At 41.9% G+C, this 18,685-nt stretch overlaps 2 protein-coding genes across 2 annotated transcripts in view; one reads left to right on the top strand and one right to left on the bottom strand.

Annotated features, from left to right (window-relative positions):
* Nucleotides 1-1,746: 1,746 nt before the first annotated feature.
* Nucleotides 1,747-2,628, top strand: LOC118773769 (probable G-protein coupled receptor 141). Its single transcript, XM_036522845.1, has one exon. It carries the CDS (start codon nt 1,747-1,749, stop codon nt 2,626-2,628), a length of 882 nt encoding a protein of 293 aa, XP_036378738.1.
* Nucleotides 2,629-3,389: 761 nt separating this feature from the next.
* LOC118772449 (vacuolar protein sorting-associated protein 8 homolog) overlaps nt 3,390-18,685 on the bottom strand; it is a 43,369-nt gene continuing 28,073 nt past the window's right edge. Inside the window, exons 33-45 of the mRNA XM_036520792.1 lie at nt 13,949-14,041; nt 13,797-13,843; nt 13,153-13,300; nt 12,484-12,573; nt 12,001-12,058; nt 11,306-11,415; nt 10,281-10,362; nt 9,796-9,878; nt 9,023-9,103; nt 6,817-6,986; nt 6,032-6,179; nt 4,679-4,750; nt 3,390-4,027 (exon numbers count right to left, since the gene is read on the bottom strand). Of these exons, the coding sequence (XP_036376685.1) occupies nt 3,887-4,027; nt 4,679-4,750; nt 6,032-6,179; nt 6,817-6,986; nt 9,023-9,103; nt 9,796-9,878; nt 10,281-10,362; nt 11,306-11,415; nt 12,001-12,058; nt 12,484-12,573; nt 13,153-13,300; nt 13,797-13,843; nt 13,949-14,041 (1,323 nt within the window). The 3' untranslated portion in view covers nt 3,390-3,886. The remainder of the gene's footprint in view (nt 4,028-4,678; nt 4,751-6,031; nt 6,180-6,816; nt 6,987-9,022; nt 9,104-9,795; nt 9,879-10,280; nt 10,363-11,305; nt 11,416-12,000; nt 12,059-12,483; nt 12,574-13,152; nt 13,301-13,796; nt 13,844-13,948; nt 14,042-18,685) is intronic.

Below are 18,685 nucleotides of genomic sequence, written 5' to 3'. Positions count from 1 at the left end.
TAAGGGTATTAGGCTGAAGAGGCACAGACTAAATCATTTTATTATTTAAATATTCAGTGGGTTTTATGATTAACAAGTGATTTCTCACATAACCTACAGATTGATTCAAAACCCCTGTCATGGGCCTTGGCTCAAAGCATTGAGTATTAAATCACAGAGGAGTTGTTAGCTCATATGTTTAGTACACTTCAATGATTAAGTGTAGCTTTCTTTTCCCATCTCTCAAAAAGCCCCACTGGCCTCCTCGTAAGGCAGGCAGAAGGCACAGGAAATCCCTCATAAATATTTCTTTCACTGAGTGCACTGCTGCTTGTGTGCTGCTGTATGATGTCCAAGATTCCAAGTTTCATTAGACAAGGTTTCAACTAAAAAGAGATGTGAAAACTGTTGGTCACATACTGAGATAGCTAGCAGGTTAACGTATCCCAGTACTGGATTTCAAAACCTCTATGATCATGTGTTTTCTTCTTTTTTAAGATAAATTACCAGATGTGTAATTCTGTTGCAATTATCATTACCTGAATTATTCAAATTCAAATTATTAATTACATTTACTGGCATTTATAAGTTTGGTTTGATCCATGGTCATCTCCAGCCAGTCAAAAAAGAGCTAAAGGTATCGGGGGGGGGGGAGAGGCCAGCATGTAAGAACAATGAACTGGCACCTGCCTATCTTGATTGCACGGTAGTTCTGCACATGTTGCACAGTGAGACCATTTAAGGTGAGGGGTGGCTTTCATGCTTCACCCCCGACACTCCCCCCTCCCCCCCCCCCCCCCCCCCCCGAAAATTCACCAACCCCTCCTGAGCAGTGTCCCTCAGCGATGTTAAGAAGAGGAAGTCGCAGACAGATACTTGTACTTCCGAGAAGACTCACAAGCACAGTCGTGCTGCTTTGTGAGTTTCTCTTTTGGACACGGTGGCTACTCACCCGCTGGACCACAGGTGGATCAGCACCCCTCCTGCTTCTCGCGGTTTCATCTGCGCCACGGATGTGAGGAAGGTGATAGGAGCACTTCCCCCGTGGTCTGGTGCCGTTGTACAGGCACGGAGAAGGTACCTCCCATACGACTGTCCTACGCTGTGGTCCTCCAGCCCACTCTAGAACCTCAGGTTGGCTAATTTCCAGGTAAACTCTTGTTACTTTTTTCTCTTTCTATAGTTCAATGACCAATTGTGGATAGTGACCACTTAAAGGTTGTCGCTGCACTTTCAGTTAAGACTTCCTGCTCAACAACTGCGCAAGTATCTTAATTCAGACCTAGTATCATTACTCACAACTCGACTTTGTGAGGATAAATCATTCATCAGAATGAGAAAATGAAAAAAGTGCAGTTGTGAACACAGGAATACAGAAACAGATTATTGTCAGTTTATTCACTTGTTCACGTGTGCTGGAGAGGAAATGAGTAGATTACCAATATCCATACCAAATTTTCAGGATAATTTACTGTAGGAGCACAAATTTTGCAAATTAACAAGAACCTATATTTTTCAAAGATGTGTTAAAATGCAAATATTAAAGAGAAGGTGCTATTCAGAAAAGCATTTGAATGAACAAATTTTATAGTGAATGCCAAAAGTGGAAGTTAAAGATAACAGCAAAGAGAGAATGAAGTGTTTGCTTGGAAAACTCATCACTGACCGTAAACCAAGTTCATAGCCAAGACTGGTGTAATGCTATGTGTGAAAGTTTTTTTTTTTTTTATCTTACTCACAGCTTTCAGCTCATCAAATAGCACTGTGATGGCTGACTCTGAGAATTATTCTGTGCCTGAAAATAATGCCACAAAGGCAACAACTGAAAACAGGGAAAGTGCGCCCTATCTGCCCTTCCGCATCTCGCTGGTGGTCATCTATGCCGTGTCACTGCTGGGTGGGACCCTGGGTGTCTTTTTCATGAGTCGTTTCCTGAGGCGGAGCAAGAGCAAGCTGTCCATCACCACCACCTCCATCATCAACCTGGTGGTGGCCCACGGCCTCTTCCTGCTCACCCTGCCCTTCCGCATTGACTACTACATCTCCAACACCTGGCACTACCCCTTCGACTTCTGCAAGCTGGTCAGCATTGCTATCCACACGCACCTCTACATTTCTTTCTTCTTCTACGTGGCCATCCTTGCTGTGCGTCTCTTGCCTTCCCTGCCCACCCGGGACTTCTACCGGCCACAGACCGCCTTCATCTCCAGCGCTGCTGTCTGGGTCCTCTTCACCATCAGCATCTTCCCGCCGCTCTGGCTGGAGTATGGAAAATCCGCAAACTACACGGAAAAAGAGTGCTTCAAGTTCCATTCTGAGATCACAGGCCATGTGGTGCCCATCAACATCACCATATCCAGCGTGATCATAGTGGTCTCTGTGGTTATCCTGGTTATCCAGGTGATGGTTCTGAACAGGGTAATCCGATCCAGCCAGGGCGACCTCTTCTCCCGGCAGGAGTTCCGAGCCCAGCTGAAGAACCTGAGCTTTCTTATCATCATGATCCTGTGCTTCCTGCCCTACCATGTCTTCCGGATCTACTACGTGCAGCATGTTGGAGAAAAAGGCGCCCTGCAGTGGCACAACGAGATATACCTGTCCATAACAACACTTTGCTGTCTAGACCTGCTCACGTTCTTGGCCATTTGAGTGGTTGTCCATGGCACTGGACTTGGAGGAATGAGGAGAAGTAAAATAAACTTGTGCTAACTGGATGCTACCAAGGGGGAGCTGTTTTCAGATTTGTGCCCATAATAAAGCCACAGACCTGGCCATATCCTGAAGCGTTAAAACTTCCTTTTGAATGACACACTGAAAAGCACACACAGTTCAGAAAGAATTAAAACAGCAATCTCCAGTGCAGGTCGGTATATATATATATATATATATATATATATATATCTTAAACTAATGATGACGGCATTTACATGACAGCTGAGACATCCTGCCTATTCTGTCTTCTACATTCTTGTATTTACATTAAAAATCTACCTAAACTCAATCTATAAAGCTAATATTAGTACTAGGTGTAAGCAAGAATGGGCGCACAAAATGAAGAAATAAAGCACGCCATTGACGTTACGCAACCCATGACAATTACCTTGTGGGCTTGTTTTGCGATTCTGAAATCCTGCATTTCAGAAATTGAGATTGAGATGATAGGGTAATATTCTCACCATTAGGATTTCTTGAAATGTGTTTTTATGAAACAAAGTTAAATGATAGTAAATAATGAAAACCAAGATTTAAACCATGACCATGATTTGCAGTTGATCTCATGAAAAACATTCCCCAGTGTGTAATGGTAGTCATTTTGTTGGCAATGGAATTCTGATATTGGTGAATGAAGGAAAAATAATTTCTTTGTGTGTTTATTTTTGTTTATTTCGTTTGAAATGTTGTGTCAGAAATGTTTAAGAAATAATAGAAAACATCACTATGGTTAGTTGTATTAATTCATACAGACATATTTACTATAAAAAATATTTTTAAATTATTACAGTGCTTCTAATTAAAGTAGCTGATTTGTACATTCTGAATGTGCATGAACAGAGGTTACTAAGTACAAAAAGCATCACTTGTAATACAAAGTTCACCTCAGCTCCTTCCTGCTCTCATCCAGTCACTACCCACCCCATTTTTAGTATCACCTCAGTATACTTAACTTTGTGAATTAACCAATTACTGACTAGCTAGCAACACTCCCTCTCTTTTGAATGTTAGTTCATTTCTTCAAAATAAGCCGCTCAACCTGTAAGATTTAAGCCCTCATACATTTATTGCTGTGTAGCCCAAAATGTGCGGCCCTGGTTATAAAACATTGAATATTTCAAGGTGTCGGTGCAACTTAAGTGACACATTTTTGATTGCATATGCAGCCTATATTATACTGGGGTTAGATGCAAGCCTAGTCTATTAAAGGTGGCGGGGCCAGGTTTAGCTTAAACTCTGCAGACTCTAAGATTCCACTGTGCTTGAAGATGTCAGTTCCCAGATTACTTGAGTCCACACTGGATGGCTGTCTGGTGACGTCCATCAGGATTGAGATCTGTTGCCAAAACAAGTACATTTATTTCACAGAGAGATCCTTCACGCTTCTTCCAGTGTGATAATTTAACACTGTTCCAAGTGGATCACTGAATCGTTTTGACTTGATGAGGTGCCCACAATGAACAGCCAACTGAGAAAATGACTTCGGCCAAATGATGCAAATGTAGTATTCACTGATTCATTTTGTCAACACTGAATTTTCAGACAGTGTCAACTTTCTATAGTCTGGCAAAGGGGAAGAGGGTAATGTGCTGCTAAAAATTAATTTATTAATATGATGCCAGTCACTCATCTGAGTGGGAGAATCTGATAGGTGATGCCTCAAAATATGCACAGAATATTAAATACATCCAGTGTGCTTTATCCAACACTGTTATATGTAAACGTATAAATAAGTGTATTAAGGCAATTTTTTTTATATCCCCACAACATAACATGGGCAGATGCAAAACTTAATGGAAAAAATGAGCAAGAAAGGAACAAGCACCTTGCAATGACTCAAAAGATGAAAATTCACCAAAGCATTCACCATTTTGCAAACAAAATATCACCTGAGTACCTTTTTAAGACTACATACCAATATGTGAAGCACTATAAATAGGATGTTAATGTATATGGATGAAGCAGAAAGAATGGCAAGAAGCCCTACCCGTGACGGATTCTTGAAGGCTCTTATTAGGCAATCGGATGCAGCTATTTGCCCTTGACCCAGTTCCAAACACTGGAAAAATGAAGATGTATGAAAAACAAGATTATGGTATTTATAAAAATGTTGTTCTGCACTGTTTGAGAGGAGAGAATCCTGATTTAGGACAAGGAAGAGAGAGAATGAGATAAGACTGAAGGAGGTAAAGGAAAAATTGTCTGAGAAAGGAAAGGAGACATTGTCCCCTTCAGGGATCTTGATTTTGTTATGTGGAGGGGGCACCTTCATGCATTTTGTGCTTTAAGTATGAGTGCTTTTTCACTTTCCCTGTAATAAACAGTTCTCTGAGGACCGTGATTTGTGCCTTCCTGGTCTTCATCTCAGGTCATTCCTGCACCACTGTGCAGCGTGCATCACAACGCTGAATATTCATACTCTCCATCATGTGTAAGTATATTTGAATGCATAAATGGTAGTATCTACAGTAAGCACAGATGTTAGTATTTATCAAGTCAGTTGTGCAAAAATTCTATTGCTAGCCCATGTTCAGGAATGTAACCCCCACTTAGTAACATTGTGTCAGTGAGAAAACAAGAGTTGATTTCTGATGATCCAGTTATGTTGAGACTTTCAGGAACATACTGTGTCATAAAAGACCATCATTTTTCCACTTAATACCACGGTAAGCCATCAAGCCTGTTGTAACAATATTTCAAAGGCTCATGGGATTTTTGAGTATCACCTGAAGATCTGCATGATAGAGACACCACCACAATAACTACTTCTTGATGCTTATGAATGCTACACTTTGTGCTCTGCAGACATCCAGATAAGAACTACTTCAAAGTAATTTTGCACATCTGTGAGATTAGAAGTTCATCTATTTGCTTTAAAATTGCTACTTCAGACTTGTTTACAGGAAATGGCACTCATTTCAAAAATGCAGCTTGATGAAATAAAATGATTAAGCAAAAAGTTCATTTAGATTGTTAGTGTTCATTTATAGATTGTCATGTTAGCCTGCTGTAGTCATATTAGCACTAAACAGAACTACAGAACTAAGCAATGGTTTCAAGACCCAATATCAAGAGATTGTGGAGTCATTCTGTGTTCTACAAAATGTTTTTTGTAATGATTAGAACATTTAAATTTCATTTCACAATCACTTCAAATCAATCCAACTTAATTTTTCACGATGCATGTCAATTAATGCAACAGATTGATGATCATTTACAACCCTGCCACCATTACAAAACCAAAATGAAGTTGTAAAAATGTAAAAAAAAAAAAAAAAGCATAACAACCTATGACCTGGCTACAGTTACCACTGCAACTCCGGTGTAACTGCACAATTACCTGAGGGTCTTGAGCAGCTTGCTTAGGGGTGATGGGTGTCCAGTTCTTGTTGGGGGCTTGGCACTTGTAGCAGGCCCACTGCTCCACCTGCCCCTCCTGCTGGCTCAGGCTGCTGTGCAGGCAGGTATAGTGGTAGATGTGCCCACAGCTGTTTGTGTACAAAAAATGGGTCAACATGGCGGCAGGCTGGACACAGTGCTCCTGGCCATCCTCCAGCCCGCTGTTTGCTGTTTTCACATTCACTGCTGATACCTCAGCCCTACAACAGTTCACAACACATATAGCTTCCTTCCTGCATACAAACGTAAACTGGAGGTCAGCCACATGTGAAACCGATACATCAAGCAATGTACAGAAGAGCTCCTGCTCTGATATGAGACTGTTGTGAACTAGGACCTCACACTTAACAATGAACAAGCAGTACACACTAACATGATGATATCTCTTATTAGACAAAATACCAGCAGTATACATATAAAGATGATAACAAACCCACCATAGCTCCAGATAAAGAAATAAGAGCCCTGTAAAATAACGCTGCTTTATTCTACAGCATACTTAATAGACACCAGGAATGGTCACACTGCCCTACAGCTATTTTTAACAATGATCAATCAGAAGGAAACGGAACAGTTTGACAAGGTTTTCCCTCCACATCTAACGATCAATATGTGCACATACAGTAGCAATGCCGAGGAATGGCCAGCAAGCATTTACACAAGCCTCTCTGTGGCAACCTGACAGTGGATGACATGCCCAGCAGTGGGCTGGACTTAGTGTCTCACCTGAAGAGGACCACCCTGGCCCCCATCCCTGCTGCCCGACCGTACTGCTGCGTACAAACCCCGCAGCGCTTGTGGATGGGGGCCAGGCCGCGGGTCACTGTAGCTCTCAGGCTGCACAGGGACCAGTGGAGGTCCTGGCTCAGCAGGCTGCTGGTGGTCTCTAGCAGCGTCTGCGAGGACACAAACAGTCAGACTAAAAGCTCACTCTGCTCTTTCTTATATTATTTGGGAAGGAAACTCAAGCTATGGATTTGCTACAAGTTGGCTCAAATGTACGCAAATGTGAGTCAACAGTGGAGACTGCTGAAACCTGTTAGACCAGGGTGCGTGCGGACCTGCAGACACTGAAGTTGCATTGGCTGCACATTGAGGCATGGCTCTTCTATGTTTGGCAGAAGACATTCTTTTGTGGAACTGACTAAGGAGGAAGTAACAGCAAGATCTTCTTGTGATCTTCCACAAACAGAGTTTATCTGATAAAGTGAATGTGAACAGTCAGATGGCACCACCACTTGTTGCTTGTGAAAATGAGATAGAACATACTTGTTATTTGATCATAATGGGTTCTTTCATGCAATTACTGTCCAACTTAGACAGTGCAACTTATCTTATATTAGATAATATAAGGGAAACCTGTTTATTATCTACACTGACCCATGCTGACCAAGGCTGTCAACACACAAGTCATGTGACTGCTGGAAAGCACGCATAGGAGGGCCTGAGGAGGTCAAGGGTCATCATACAAGAGTGGGAGTTCATTCATCCTTCACTCAAGTTACACTAAAATTCATTGTGTCATGCAGCACACAGTCCACAGGTCCTGGAGAAGGTCAGATGATGCAGAATGAGAAGTGCTGTAGCCCAAAATGGATTCATACTCATGTCTGCAAGTGTGTTCGAATAAGATTCAGATTCAGATTTCCTTCATTGTCATTTTATCAAGCACTTGCATACAATCAAGAATGAATAACGTATCTCCTGTACCAACAGTGTACATAAGTTAAGAGAATTAGAAGAACATCTATCTATATACAATACACACAGTACAAACAACGAGTGTACTGTAAATTGTCTTTGAGTCCTTATAGCAGCATATCTCTGCAGTATATTTGGAGGGGAATAGCAGCATGTACTGTCAATAAATTATCTTTATAGCCTGTACAAAAAGTGCCAGGTGCAGCGTGAAAAGGATTGCACTGGTGGAGAAAAGTGAACCGTTAACCCCTATGGAGGGTTTAATGATTCAATGAAGGGGGGGGGGGGGCAAGAGTGTTGTAGTGTACCCCTACGATAATGAGTATGGGGCACAGATGTAGAATGTTGTAGGTAGCATTCTTTTTTGTTTATAAGGAGTCCTTTAACTTAAGATACTGCAAGAGGCTTTGACTGTGAGCATCAGATACCGTATGTTGTGTGAGTGAGTTGGTAATTTTTTTCTTTTTGGGAATGGAAGAGGAAGGGCTTTTCTGTTGAGCAGAAAACTGGGGTTAGACCAGATGGGGTGAATTGACCGGGTGTGAATATGGCCCATTCGGTTCTTTTGCAATTTCAGTGCAGTCAATGTGACAAGTGTGTGATATACACCATGGGATGGGGGGATGGCACATATGGAGGTGTGGTAATGTGGTACACACCTCAAAACAGCCGTAACAGAAAGAGTTACTTTTTGTGCAAGATGAAACACAGGGTGTGGCAACAGATGGTATCCCCTCAGCCTGAGCCATTTACAGAAGCAAAAAAGTTGCTCAACAGAGAGAGTATCTCTTGGCTGAGCATCAAAGTCAGATAACAGTCTAGGGCAAAAGAGGAAGTGCTGAATATAATGCCTCCACTAGCAAACAGCCTTGTAGCTGTCCTGCAACAGAATAAAATCCAGGGAGATTGCTTTCCTCAACGTACCCTGCATCTATCAACCAACCATGTGAATATGCCTGGTCCAGGTAAACTCCAGGTAAACACTTTCCCTGGGGTTAACTGTCAAATACTTCTGGGTTTTTCACAGATCACTTCAAATTAAAAGCGCCAAGTGCCAAGCATATGTTTGAAGGTGTTCTGTTCATGTACCGTTTGCAGTTCAGACAACCCCAAGTTTCCTTTAATTTGTTTGGTCTCCAGTTCAGAGAGACCAACCTAAATAAAGGAGGTATTATAACTGTGAGTGATAAATAGAAAGATAACCGTGAGTCACAAAGAGAAATCAACGTACCTTTTCATAAATGTAGGCATCAAGTATCCCAGAGATGAGGGTCTTTATGTCTCCATATTTCCCGACACTGTAAACAGGATCCTAACCAGGAAATGCAAAGAATGCAGCAACATGTATTTGATCATAGCAACACATGTTATGCCTAACAGAGTCAGGGGTAGGCAACACTGGTCCTACTTCCTGAAGAAGCTTCAGAGGTTTAGCCTCTTACTGGATCAATTTGGCTAAACTAAGATAAACTAATTTAGGGGACCATGTGCTCTAGGAGTAAAAACACCTGTGTGTTCACAATGCAATAATCTTAGTTCAGCTGACAAGATATCATTCAATATCACTGACCAGGTTTTGCTGTGTTCTGAAAACTCAGTGAAGACAATTCAAACACCTTCACAGCAGCACCAGGAAGAAACAGAGTACATACACTGCAGCAAGTGTATTTGTGTCTGTGATGAAGCTCATGTTAAAACACACGCACACCAAACCGTTTCCAGGGGATCAACATCAAACCATCCGCATTTGTCCCTTCACCTACCACCAGTATACAGTTTGACAGTTAACTCATTCCAAATAGGAATTCAGAACAACAACCTCAAAGATGACACAGTGAGGGGTGGTGGAGCTGGAGTACGACTACAGTATCACACACCTGTAGGACTCATGTGTTGAGTGGCTCAGAGGACTGCTGTTCAAAGCAGCCTGAGTAAGGCTTGCTCTGTCTGTAAACACTTCCGCCCCAGTGGGTAACACAACACTAAGACTGTGGGAAGACATACCTGCATGAGTCTTTGCAGGATATCCATCAGAGGGATGTAGGTGGTCATTCTTTCCAAAACCTCCTTGGCAAAATCTTTGATGCCTTTGAGGGAGGATGAAGAGGATGAAGATGAAGAGTGAAAGCCACACTGTGATCTCCCCTCAATCAGAATGCAGTGACTTTGTGGTGGCAGTGTGGCACAGTGCTGAGGACAAAGAGGTATCTGGTACAATTCCCTGTTGGGACACTGTGGTTGTACCCTTTGGCAAGGTGCTTAACCCAGACCACCTTATCCAGCTGTACGAATGGGTAACGTGAAAATTTAAAGCTATAATAAATTGCTCTGGATAAGCGGGTCTGCTGAGCTAATGTAATTATGTGCATTGGATGTGCACCGTCCCCTTTTCAAGCCTTTTTTCTGCAGAATTTGTGGTCATAAGTGTGCTGTTCAGATGTTGAGTTACACACTGCTTTTGTGCAGTGAATTCCCCAGCCCCCTCTCACCTCTCTCTACTTCATCTGAAAGCGAGCCCTGTAAATGCGCTGATGGAGACATCAGGAAATCCATAAGGGGAAACCACAAGTCCTGGGGGAAACAAACACAGAACACCCCAAAATTACATGCCAACAGAGGTCAAAATGCTACTGTGCTGGCTGTAATAGAGTGTAATACAGTACAATGAAGTAAACATGAACATACTGAATTTCTTATGCAGAAGGGATGAACACACAAATGCACAAAAAGGCCACTTACATCCCTTTTTTACTAGTCTTGTATAAAGTCTATCAAAATACACACTGTAGAGACATGGTTCAAAGCTCGGCACGAAGCAAGCTTTTGGCAGATGAAGTCTGAGATGCAGAAACTACAATTATTTCCTGGCATTCATTATGTTCACATACTGTACACAAATAAGTAGTAAAAATTTTCATGAATGCTTCATACTGTAATACTACTGCTTTATACTTTGCTTATTCTGTACTACATACTAATATTTTATTTCCCATTTCATATCAGCCAGGGAGTATTTTAGTACTTTCACAAAAAGTTTGGTTCAGATATTTTGAGGCAATCAATTTTCCATGAGGGTTTTTCTAAAACAAGGCCCAAATGTTCTTTTTTTGTGCCAAACCTCTCTCTTTTTTGCCATCGGTTTTTTATTTGCATTTGTTTTACTATTAGGTTTACTTGTGGTACCATCAGCAATCTATGGCTTCCACATAAGGCATGCAAGGTAAGCTACACCTCATCCATGTAAAACGTGTATGAATATGACTGGTTGATAAATAGAAATATGATCAGTTATATTTTAACTGGCACCGGCGCCAGCACCAGTACCGTTAGGGAGTTGACATAGCAACCAACCCATGATCACCCCCACACCCTTTATCAAAATATATTATAATTTCAAGCATCACACATTTATACAGGTTTCCAAACCTTCAGTCCTAATGTCCTGAGGTTTACCTCATCCTGCTAAGAGTGAGTCTCATGAGCAGACAGACCAGCAGGTAGCATGATTACTCACCTCCCTCTGCCTGGAATCCAGTGTACCTGACACTCGCTGGCAGAAGGCAATGATTTCCAGGAGCAGGGAGTGGACAGTCTGCAGCAGGTCATGCCCCTCACAGGGGATCCCTGAAGAGGGGGCTATACAGTCACACGGGTCTAGCAGAGCATGGTCTACTGAACCACCTAATAAACAACTATGGTCTACTGAACCACCCAAGTAATGACCTCAGTTCCTCTACATGTAAATTAAAATTTTGTAGGGATAGAAAACTACATTAGATGGTAAAGTGTTTTTTTTTTTCTTTTAAATTACCCAGATTGTATCATTAATCAGACTCCCACCAACAAACAATTTTGTGTTTAAGGTTTAAGCAATCCAGCCAAAGCCTACTGAACTCCTGATTTAGAGCACCTTCTATAATACAGTTTTGAAAAACTGCTTGGTTGGGTCACAGGCTCACCAGCATGCATTGCTAGAAAGTGTGCTTTGGTGTGTTTTATGAGGTAGGTGCAGGTAGGGTTTGTCAACCACACTTTCCTGGTCTTTGGCTCTAAGCACAGCGTCATAGTTTAGTGCACCGTGACTCTGACAGTACTGTAAGTAACGAACAGTAAAGCCCGCGGCTTCAGTGCTGCATTAGCAACATGTGGGTTTCAGGATGTGGAAGACTTCAGTATGCAAACAGCTAGAGAATGGTGAGCTTGACTGACCTTCAGTTTCCGCAGCGTTGCTGGGAAGCAAGGCGGTCTGTAGACTCAACTTGAGGCTCTGGGGACAAATAAAAAGCTATGACTCATCCTCCTCAACCTTGAAAACCACAGTCCTATGGTGGAAAAACACCATTTTCACTTTTAACAAAGAGCATCTGGTCACACTTCTACCTCTATCCATTTCAGTCATTTTAATTTGGGGGCAATGAGCATCTGATGACGCATTTGGCCACATATGCTTAAAATAATTGTTTTCTACTTTGGTCCTGTTTGGTTTTTACAAGGACAAAGCCTCAAAAATGTTAGAATAATACCACCATACTCCACCAAAACAAAACACAGTCATAGTAACTGGCACCTGCACGATGTGACATGGGTGTGCCTTGAGAGTTATCTCCACCTTGTGTGGGCCACATCCCAGTTGTGTAGACTCATCAATATTTGTTACCCCACCCTACTGTTTCTGAGCTTCTGTCCACCCACCTCCATAAGCACAGAAAAAGCCCCCTGCGTGTTTCCCTGGCTCTCCAGGAGGTAGGCCAGTGCTTCGTGCACCTGGCATCTTTGTGTTATCTACAGAAGAACAACAATCAGAAATAGTAACTGCCTGGTACCGTAAACAACATTTAGAATCATTCCATTAACTGCTCTGGAAAAGTGTTTCTGCCAAATAAAGAAATGTCATACTAAGTACCGTCACACTAAACACTAAGTCATCAAGAAGGGTAGTTTATATTCATTAGGTGATTTCATTCCTAAGTCACCTGAAAATTGAGTACATATAACACTGTATTCAGTACCATGGGTCTTGTTCAACCAAAGCTCATTCTGAAGTTCAAACATGTATTATCCTTAATTTTGGGTTTTGCCTCAAGTTATAAGGAAAGATGATAATAAAAAAAAATCTGCTAAATAAATAAATGTAAATGTAAATAATATTCTCAATACATACACACATATCAACTTTTAAAGCTATCTGATGTTCCAGAGAAATCATCAATTATTTGTGAAAGCCTGAATCCATTTAACAAGTCAGAACTTGGGGCACTATTATACTGCATCTCCATGACCCTATCTCTCTAGCATAATACGGGAAGGACTAACTTCTAAGCCTACTCTTATAATGTCAATTGTAAGCATGTCACTTGTTACCTCTACTGCCTCTTCAAGCCTGTACATGTCTGACAGCTTGAGGAAGTTCAGTGCCAAGGATGGGTGGTTTTGGCAGAGCAGCTCCAAGTAGCGCTCATGACAGTCATGGCTGAGGCAACTTGCTTCTCTGAAAGGCCAGGGCTCCACTCTGCACCACACACAGAGTGTTATCAGTTGACCATCCACACTACACTCATAGACTCACAATGTGTGTCAGAGAGCTGGCATCTGTTAGACTTAGGATCATAACTGTGAGGTACTTATGATCACTATGCCACTTTGCTGTGCTGATCAGGGTGATAAATTCTGTAACACACAGTTATGGCTTGAGCTGGGTCAGAACAGACCTGGCTGCACAAATGGTTAAAATGGACAAAACATGTATGAATGGTCAAGCAAGAAAATTACTGTGATTCAATGTATGTAGTAATAACATAAAACAGACTGTGTAACTAGAACAGTGTAAATAGAAATAGGATTAGATCATGTATTTGTGGTTTACATTACATTTTACACACAGGTGAGATTTTTCCCTCTAATGCAGACTTCAGTGGTCTGGGTTGGGTGTGAAAGCATGTCGTTTTTGACAGTCACTCTTGTAATGCACACTAAAGACCTGCTACGGTATCATTTTATATTCTTACCTAGGATTGAATACTCCATGAAGAAATTCAAAAAGCAGTTTGGTATTCTGGGGAAAGACAGGCAAAAGCAGCTTAAAACAGTCACCTTACTTATTTAATGCAATTGTACGAACATTAGCAGGCAATCAACAAGTGGGAGGGGGGAAAAACACCTGCTGGAGGGTTTCCAAGACAAGGGGGATGCTGTCTTGGAAATGATGCAGAATGAGGCCAGCAGTCTGGCGTGCTCCAAGTGCCAAAAGTTCCTGTAATATAGTAATAAACAAAGCCTGTGACAGTAAACGGTTACATACATTGATTATGCTCTGACAACCACGTCTTTGAAGGAGAAGCCTTCACCTGTCCCCAAAACATGATTGTTTAATTCCGACAGTTATATTAGTGTGATTGCAATGCGAAGCATTGCAAGCACAACTATTGTCATCTGATAATTTCAGTAGGGGCCAAGCACCGAAGGTGCTGGAACCCTATTGTAATTCTTAGTTTTCTTCTTATTATTATACATCTGCCATGGGAGTCTATGGCAGCCCACAGATCTGTTTGTATGCTTTTTATGAAATCTGGCACACTCACAGGACAGTCCCAGCTGTCCACTCACCAATTTTGGGTTCAGTCAATCAGGTCCTCTAGCACCACCATTAGGTCCAAGTTCAGCTGACATTTCTGGCCCTAACTCCTGACCCTGTTGGAATTTTTTTTCAAAATTCTTTTTTTCCTAAATTTGTATTATACTTATATTTGAACATATCTTTTCAATTGCACAGCCTAAAATCATAATTCTTTCTTCTTCTGATTCCCTCATTCATGCCAAGTTCAGCACACTTAATGGGTTCAATGTCTGCCTTATTGCAAAACAGCCCTTCATTGTGCTTGGCCCCTGTATCGCCGCTTGCAGCTATTTCTTTTTCTTCATCTTCTTATTCCACCAAATTTTGTCCCGCTTCTCCTCCCACAGTTTTCGAGATATCGACCCCAAACCAACTGTAACCCATCCACTCTGACCCCGATCGGGTTGCTTGTATACAGCTAAGCCGTACCTGCACTTGTTCTCCTGTTTCTGTCGTTTTTTCATCTATTTTTCCCATAGACTCCCATTCATTTTCAAAATCACCCCCCTCACACTTCATGGCCTTCCCACTCGGTCACTTTTCACCCCATAGCCACCATACCTCATACGTTGCCTCGGGACAAATCACCGAACACTCATCCATGACAGTCTTGACCCACACTCGTCTTTTTGTCATTTTTTTCATCAGTTCTTTTACTCATTTATTCATCTCTCCATCCTGCCATTGACTTCAATTCATTTTTCAAAGCCCTATCACGTGGTCACATTTAGGCCATCAGCAAATGTACCTCATATGCTGGCTCAGGTCATGCCACCCAACACTCACTAAAATCCATACTGACCCGCATTCGTCTTTTACTCATTTATTCATCCCTTCATCCTCCTATTGCCTTCAATGCATTTTTCAAAGTCTTTTCGCTTGGTCACCTTTCAGCCTATGGTCATAGTTCCTCATATGCTGGCTCAGGTCATGCCATCCAAACCTCATTGAAAGCCATTCTGACCCACACTCGTCTTTTTGTCATTCACTTATCCCTCCATCCTCCCATTCACCTCAGTTCATTTTTAAGGTCTTACCGTGCGGTCACCTTTGGCCTGACAGTCACAGGACCTCATTTGTTGGCTCAGGTCATGCCAACCAACAGAAATTGAAAGCCATACTGACCCGCACTCGTCTTTTTGTCGTTCATTCATCCCTTCATCCTCACATTGACTTCATTTTTCAAAGTCTTACCGCGCGGTCACCTTTCGGCCTACAGTCACAGTACCTCATATGCTGGCGCAGGTCATGCCACCCAATACTCACTGAAAGCCATACTGGCCCGCACACATCTTGTTGTTCACTCATCCCTCCATCCTCCCATTCACCTCAGTTCATTTTTCAAAGTCTCACCACTCAGTCACCATTTGATCAATAGCCACAGGACCTGACATGCTGCTTTGGGTCATGTAACCCAACACTCACCAAAGATAGGTGTATCCCTAGCAACCATATTGTTTACCCTACCAACCACCTAGCAACCACTTAGCAACAACCTAGCCAATGCCTAGCAACACCCTAGCAACCATCTAGCAACACCCTAGCAACCACCTAGCGACCACCCAACATCGCTCTGGCAATGCTCAGTGACCATATTGTTTACTCTAGCAACCACTTAGCCACACCCTAGCAATCACCTAGCAACACCCTAGCAACCAATTAGCAACACCCTGGCAACCACCCAACAACACCGTAGCAACCACCTCATATACCTTAGCAACCTCCCAGCAACAGCCTAGCAATGACCTAGTAACGCCCTAGCAACCACCTAGCAACACTCTAGTGACCACCCAGCAACACCCTAGCAACCACTCAGCCACATCCTAGCGATTGTCTCATATACGTTAGCACATTTTTGCCACCGGGTTGCAATCACACTGCATTTTCTTCAGGAAATGGACTTTTTTAGTTGTCATTTGTGTTTGTTTCTGAGGATCCTCCATCTTCCATTTTACGTCCAACTAAATAACAGATATGTATCTACTCAATCTCATTGTTTTGTAATTGTCTTCTAATTGCCTTGAACCAGCTCACTGTTTAATTGGCCACACCCGCCTTATTAAAGGCATATTAAACATAGGTGTGTCTGGAGAGCATGAGGCTCGCTTTTTTCAGCTGAATGTGTGCTCAGGCTGATTCCTTTTGTTTGTTGTTGTTTCTAAAATAAATTTCTGGCTTTTTGAACACCTGTTCTTTCTGTTCATTTTTGTGAGAAGTTTTGGCCAGCTTCTCCATAATGTTTTATGTGAACTGGGGAGGGAGGGGGGGGGCAGTTTGTATGGTCACACTTCAAGCAGTGGTCTGAGACAGCCAACTTTCTGCCTCAACTGAACACAGATGCCACAGTCTCATTCAAGTACTGTTTCACTCAAAGTTAATGTGATCCATGCTAATGTCCTATATTTTTTGTTATCCACTCCTAGTGTTGGTTATCCATGGTGCTGAGGGTTGGAAAGATGCCTTTTACATGAGCAACTGATGGACACATGGAATAATTCTGATTCTAAATCCATCAATATTTACTATTCATTAAGCTACCGTTGTAATTAAGCTGGAAAAAAAACCAATGGAGGTCCAGCAGACACTGCAAGTGTGGCATGAATTTTCAGCTAATACAGGTGTTTATCTCCCCTTTCACGATTTTGACAAAAAACCAAACTAACATCTGTAAATACAGAGCTCAATGCAACAAATTTTTCTGAGCCTGAAATTTTTTCTGTTGATGGTGGAGTAACAACAGCTTTAATTCAAAATTGTAAAACAAAAAAAAAAGCCATTAATACAATTTTGTATTACCGTGCTAAAATTAAAAGTGCTTCCTTTTTTTCTTAAATGCTATTAAAAATGGAAAGTGCAACTTCAATAAAAGTTGGTCAAGTAGCAAGATGCTGTGTTGCAACTTTGTCCAAGTCATCAACATAGAATCAGACCAAGACATTGAAAATTCTGTCCATGTTGCGGTTTGTGGACTCGTCAACATTCAGTGAAAACATTTGTTTCGACAGCTTGTGCGCTAAACATTGCCTAATGTGACAGACAGTGTTGTGAGTGGACAGGTAGCTGGCCTGTGTATTTGACATGCTAAGTTTGGAGAGTGCAGTCCTGTCCTGTGATGTTTTGCACAGGTCAACTAGCGCTGGCGCTATCCTGAAAGACAGGTCAGTTCTGCTATAAATGCAGACTTTATGATTGCACATGTAGTCTTGGATGTATGAAGCGGCAACAGCAACAGTGACCACAGCTCCCGGCAACGTTGATGTATAAGAGCCTGAACAGCTGCTTTGTGTGAGGGACCTGTGTCATGCCGAGACAATACCTTTTGCCACTTGTCCCATACTGTATTTTTTCAAACACACGGTGCAAAGCAGCTCCCGGGCTCATTTAATTTGTGACAATATACGCCGAACATTTGTCCGTCATTACCGTTTTCATCTAACCAAGCCTATCGCCATTTATTTTTCACCCCCCGTTCTATTGTGCTTGTGTCGGTTCCAGGCTCCATCTATTTCAATGCATGCTAGCCTATTGTACAGTAATCAACTGATACAGTCCTCACAAATACTTCCTGGCACCGCCTCACATAAAGTTGAAACTAGTTCCAGATTGGATAAGAACAGTGCTCTCCTGCCAGTACATCACCCAAACAGGGTACCATTGGTTTAAACTCCACGTCAGATCGATACTGCCGTAATTCACTCATCGGATATCGGACTGACGTTACCGATCCATATACTGATCCAGATTCCATAGTCTGATGTTTTTATGATTTAAAAATATGTAGCCTAATAATGCAATTTTAAGCCCACAGCTAAAAATGCTGTGGCACAAATTAATTAATTAATAATTAAACAGTTCTACAAAGATATCCAGTAGTCTGCATATTTTTTTTTTTGTCTCCCAGGATTCTATGAGTTAGACGTACAGGCTGCACCATTAGGGCGCAAATGAGTGAGCTAGTAACGTTAACAGTTGGCTATCAACTCAATATGTCCTAAGTTTGGAGATATTTTAGTCCCAAAACACAGAAAAGCAAGACAGAAACTTGTAATGCGTGTAAAGCCAAGATTCCGAGAGGTGGAAGTTGTGCTGCATCGTATAATAGGCTCCTAGGGCTGTACCTGACTCAGAATTTTGTCAGTTCAATCGGATTTGGCTGTTCAATATTAGCATGAGTTTAAGTGATGATTTCAACCACATTAACATAGTCAAATGCAACAGAGTCGTGGGAACATATTTTTGAGCATTTCACCCTTTCGCACGTACAGTCACACCGTGTGATCA

The sequence above is a fragment of the Megalops cyprinoides genome, chromosome 2 (assembly GCF_013368585.1).
Source record: "Megalops cyprinoides isolate fMegCyp1 chromosome 2, fMegCyp1.pri, whole genome shotgun sequence".
Lineage (NCBI taxonomy): Eukaryota > Metazoa > Chordata > Actinopteri > Elopiformes > Megalopidae > Megalops > Megalops cyprinoides.
This window is presented reverse-complemented; position numbering and strand designations above follow the sequence as displayed.

Excerpts from the sequence above, each read along its gene's own strand:
- LOC118773769 (XM_036522845.1), top strand. The coding sequence starts at position 1,747 with ATGGCTGACTCTGAGAATTATTCTGTGCCTGAAAATAATGCCACAAAG.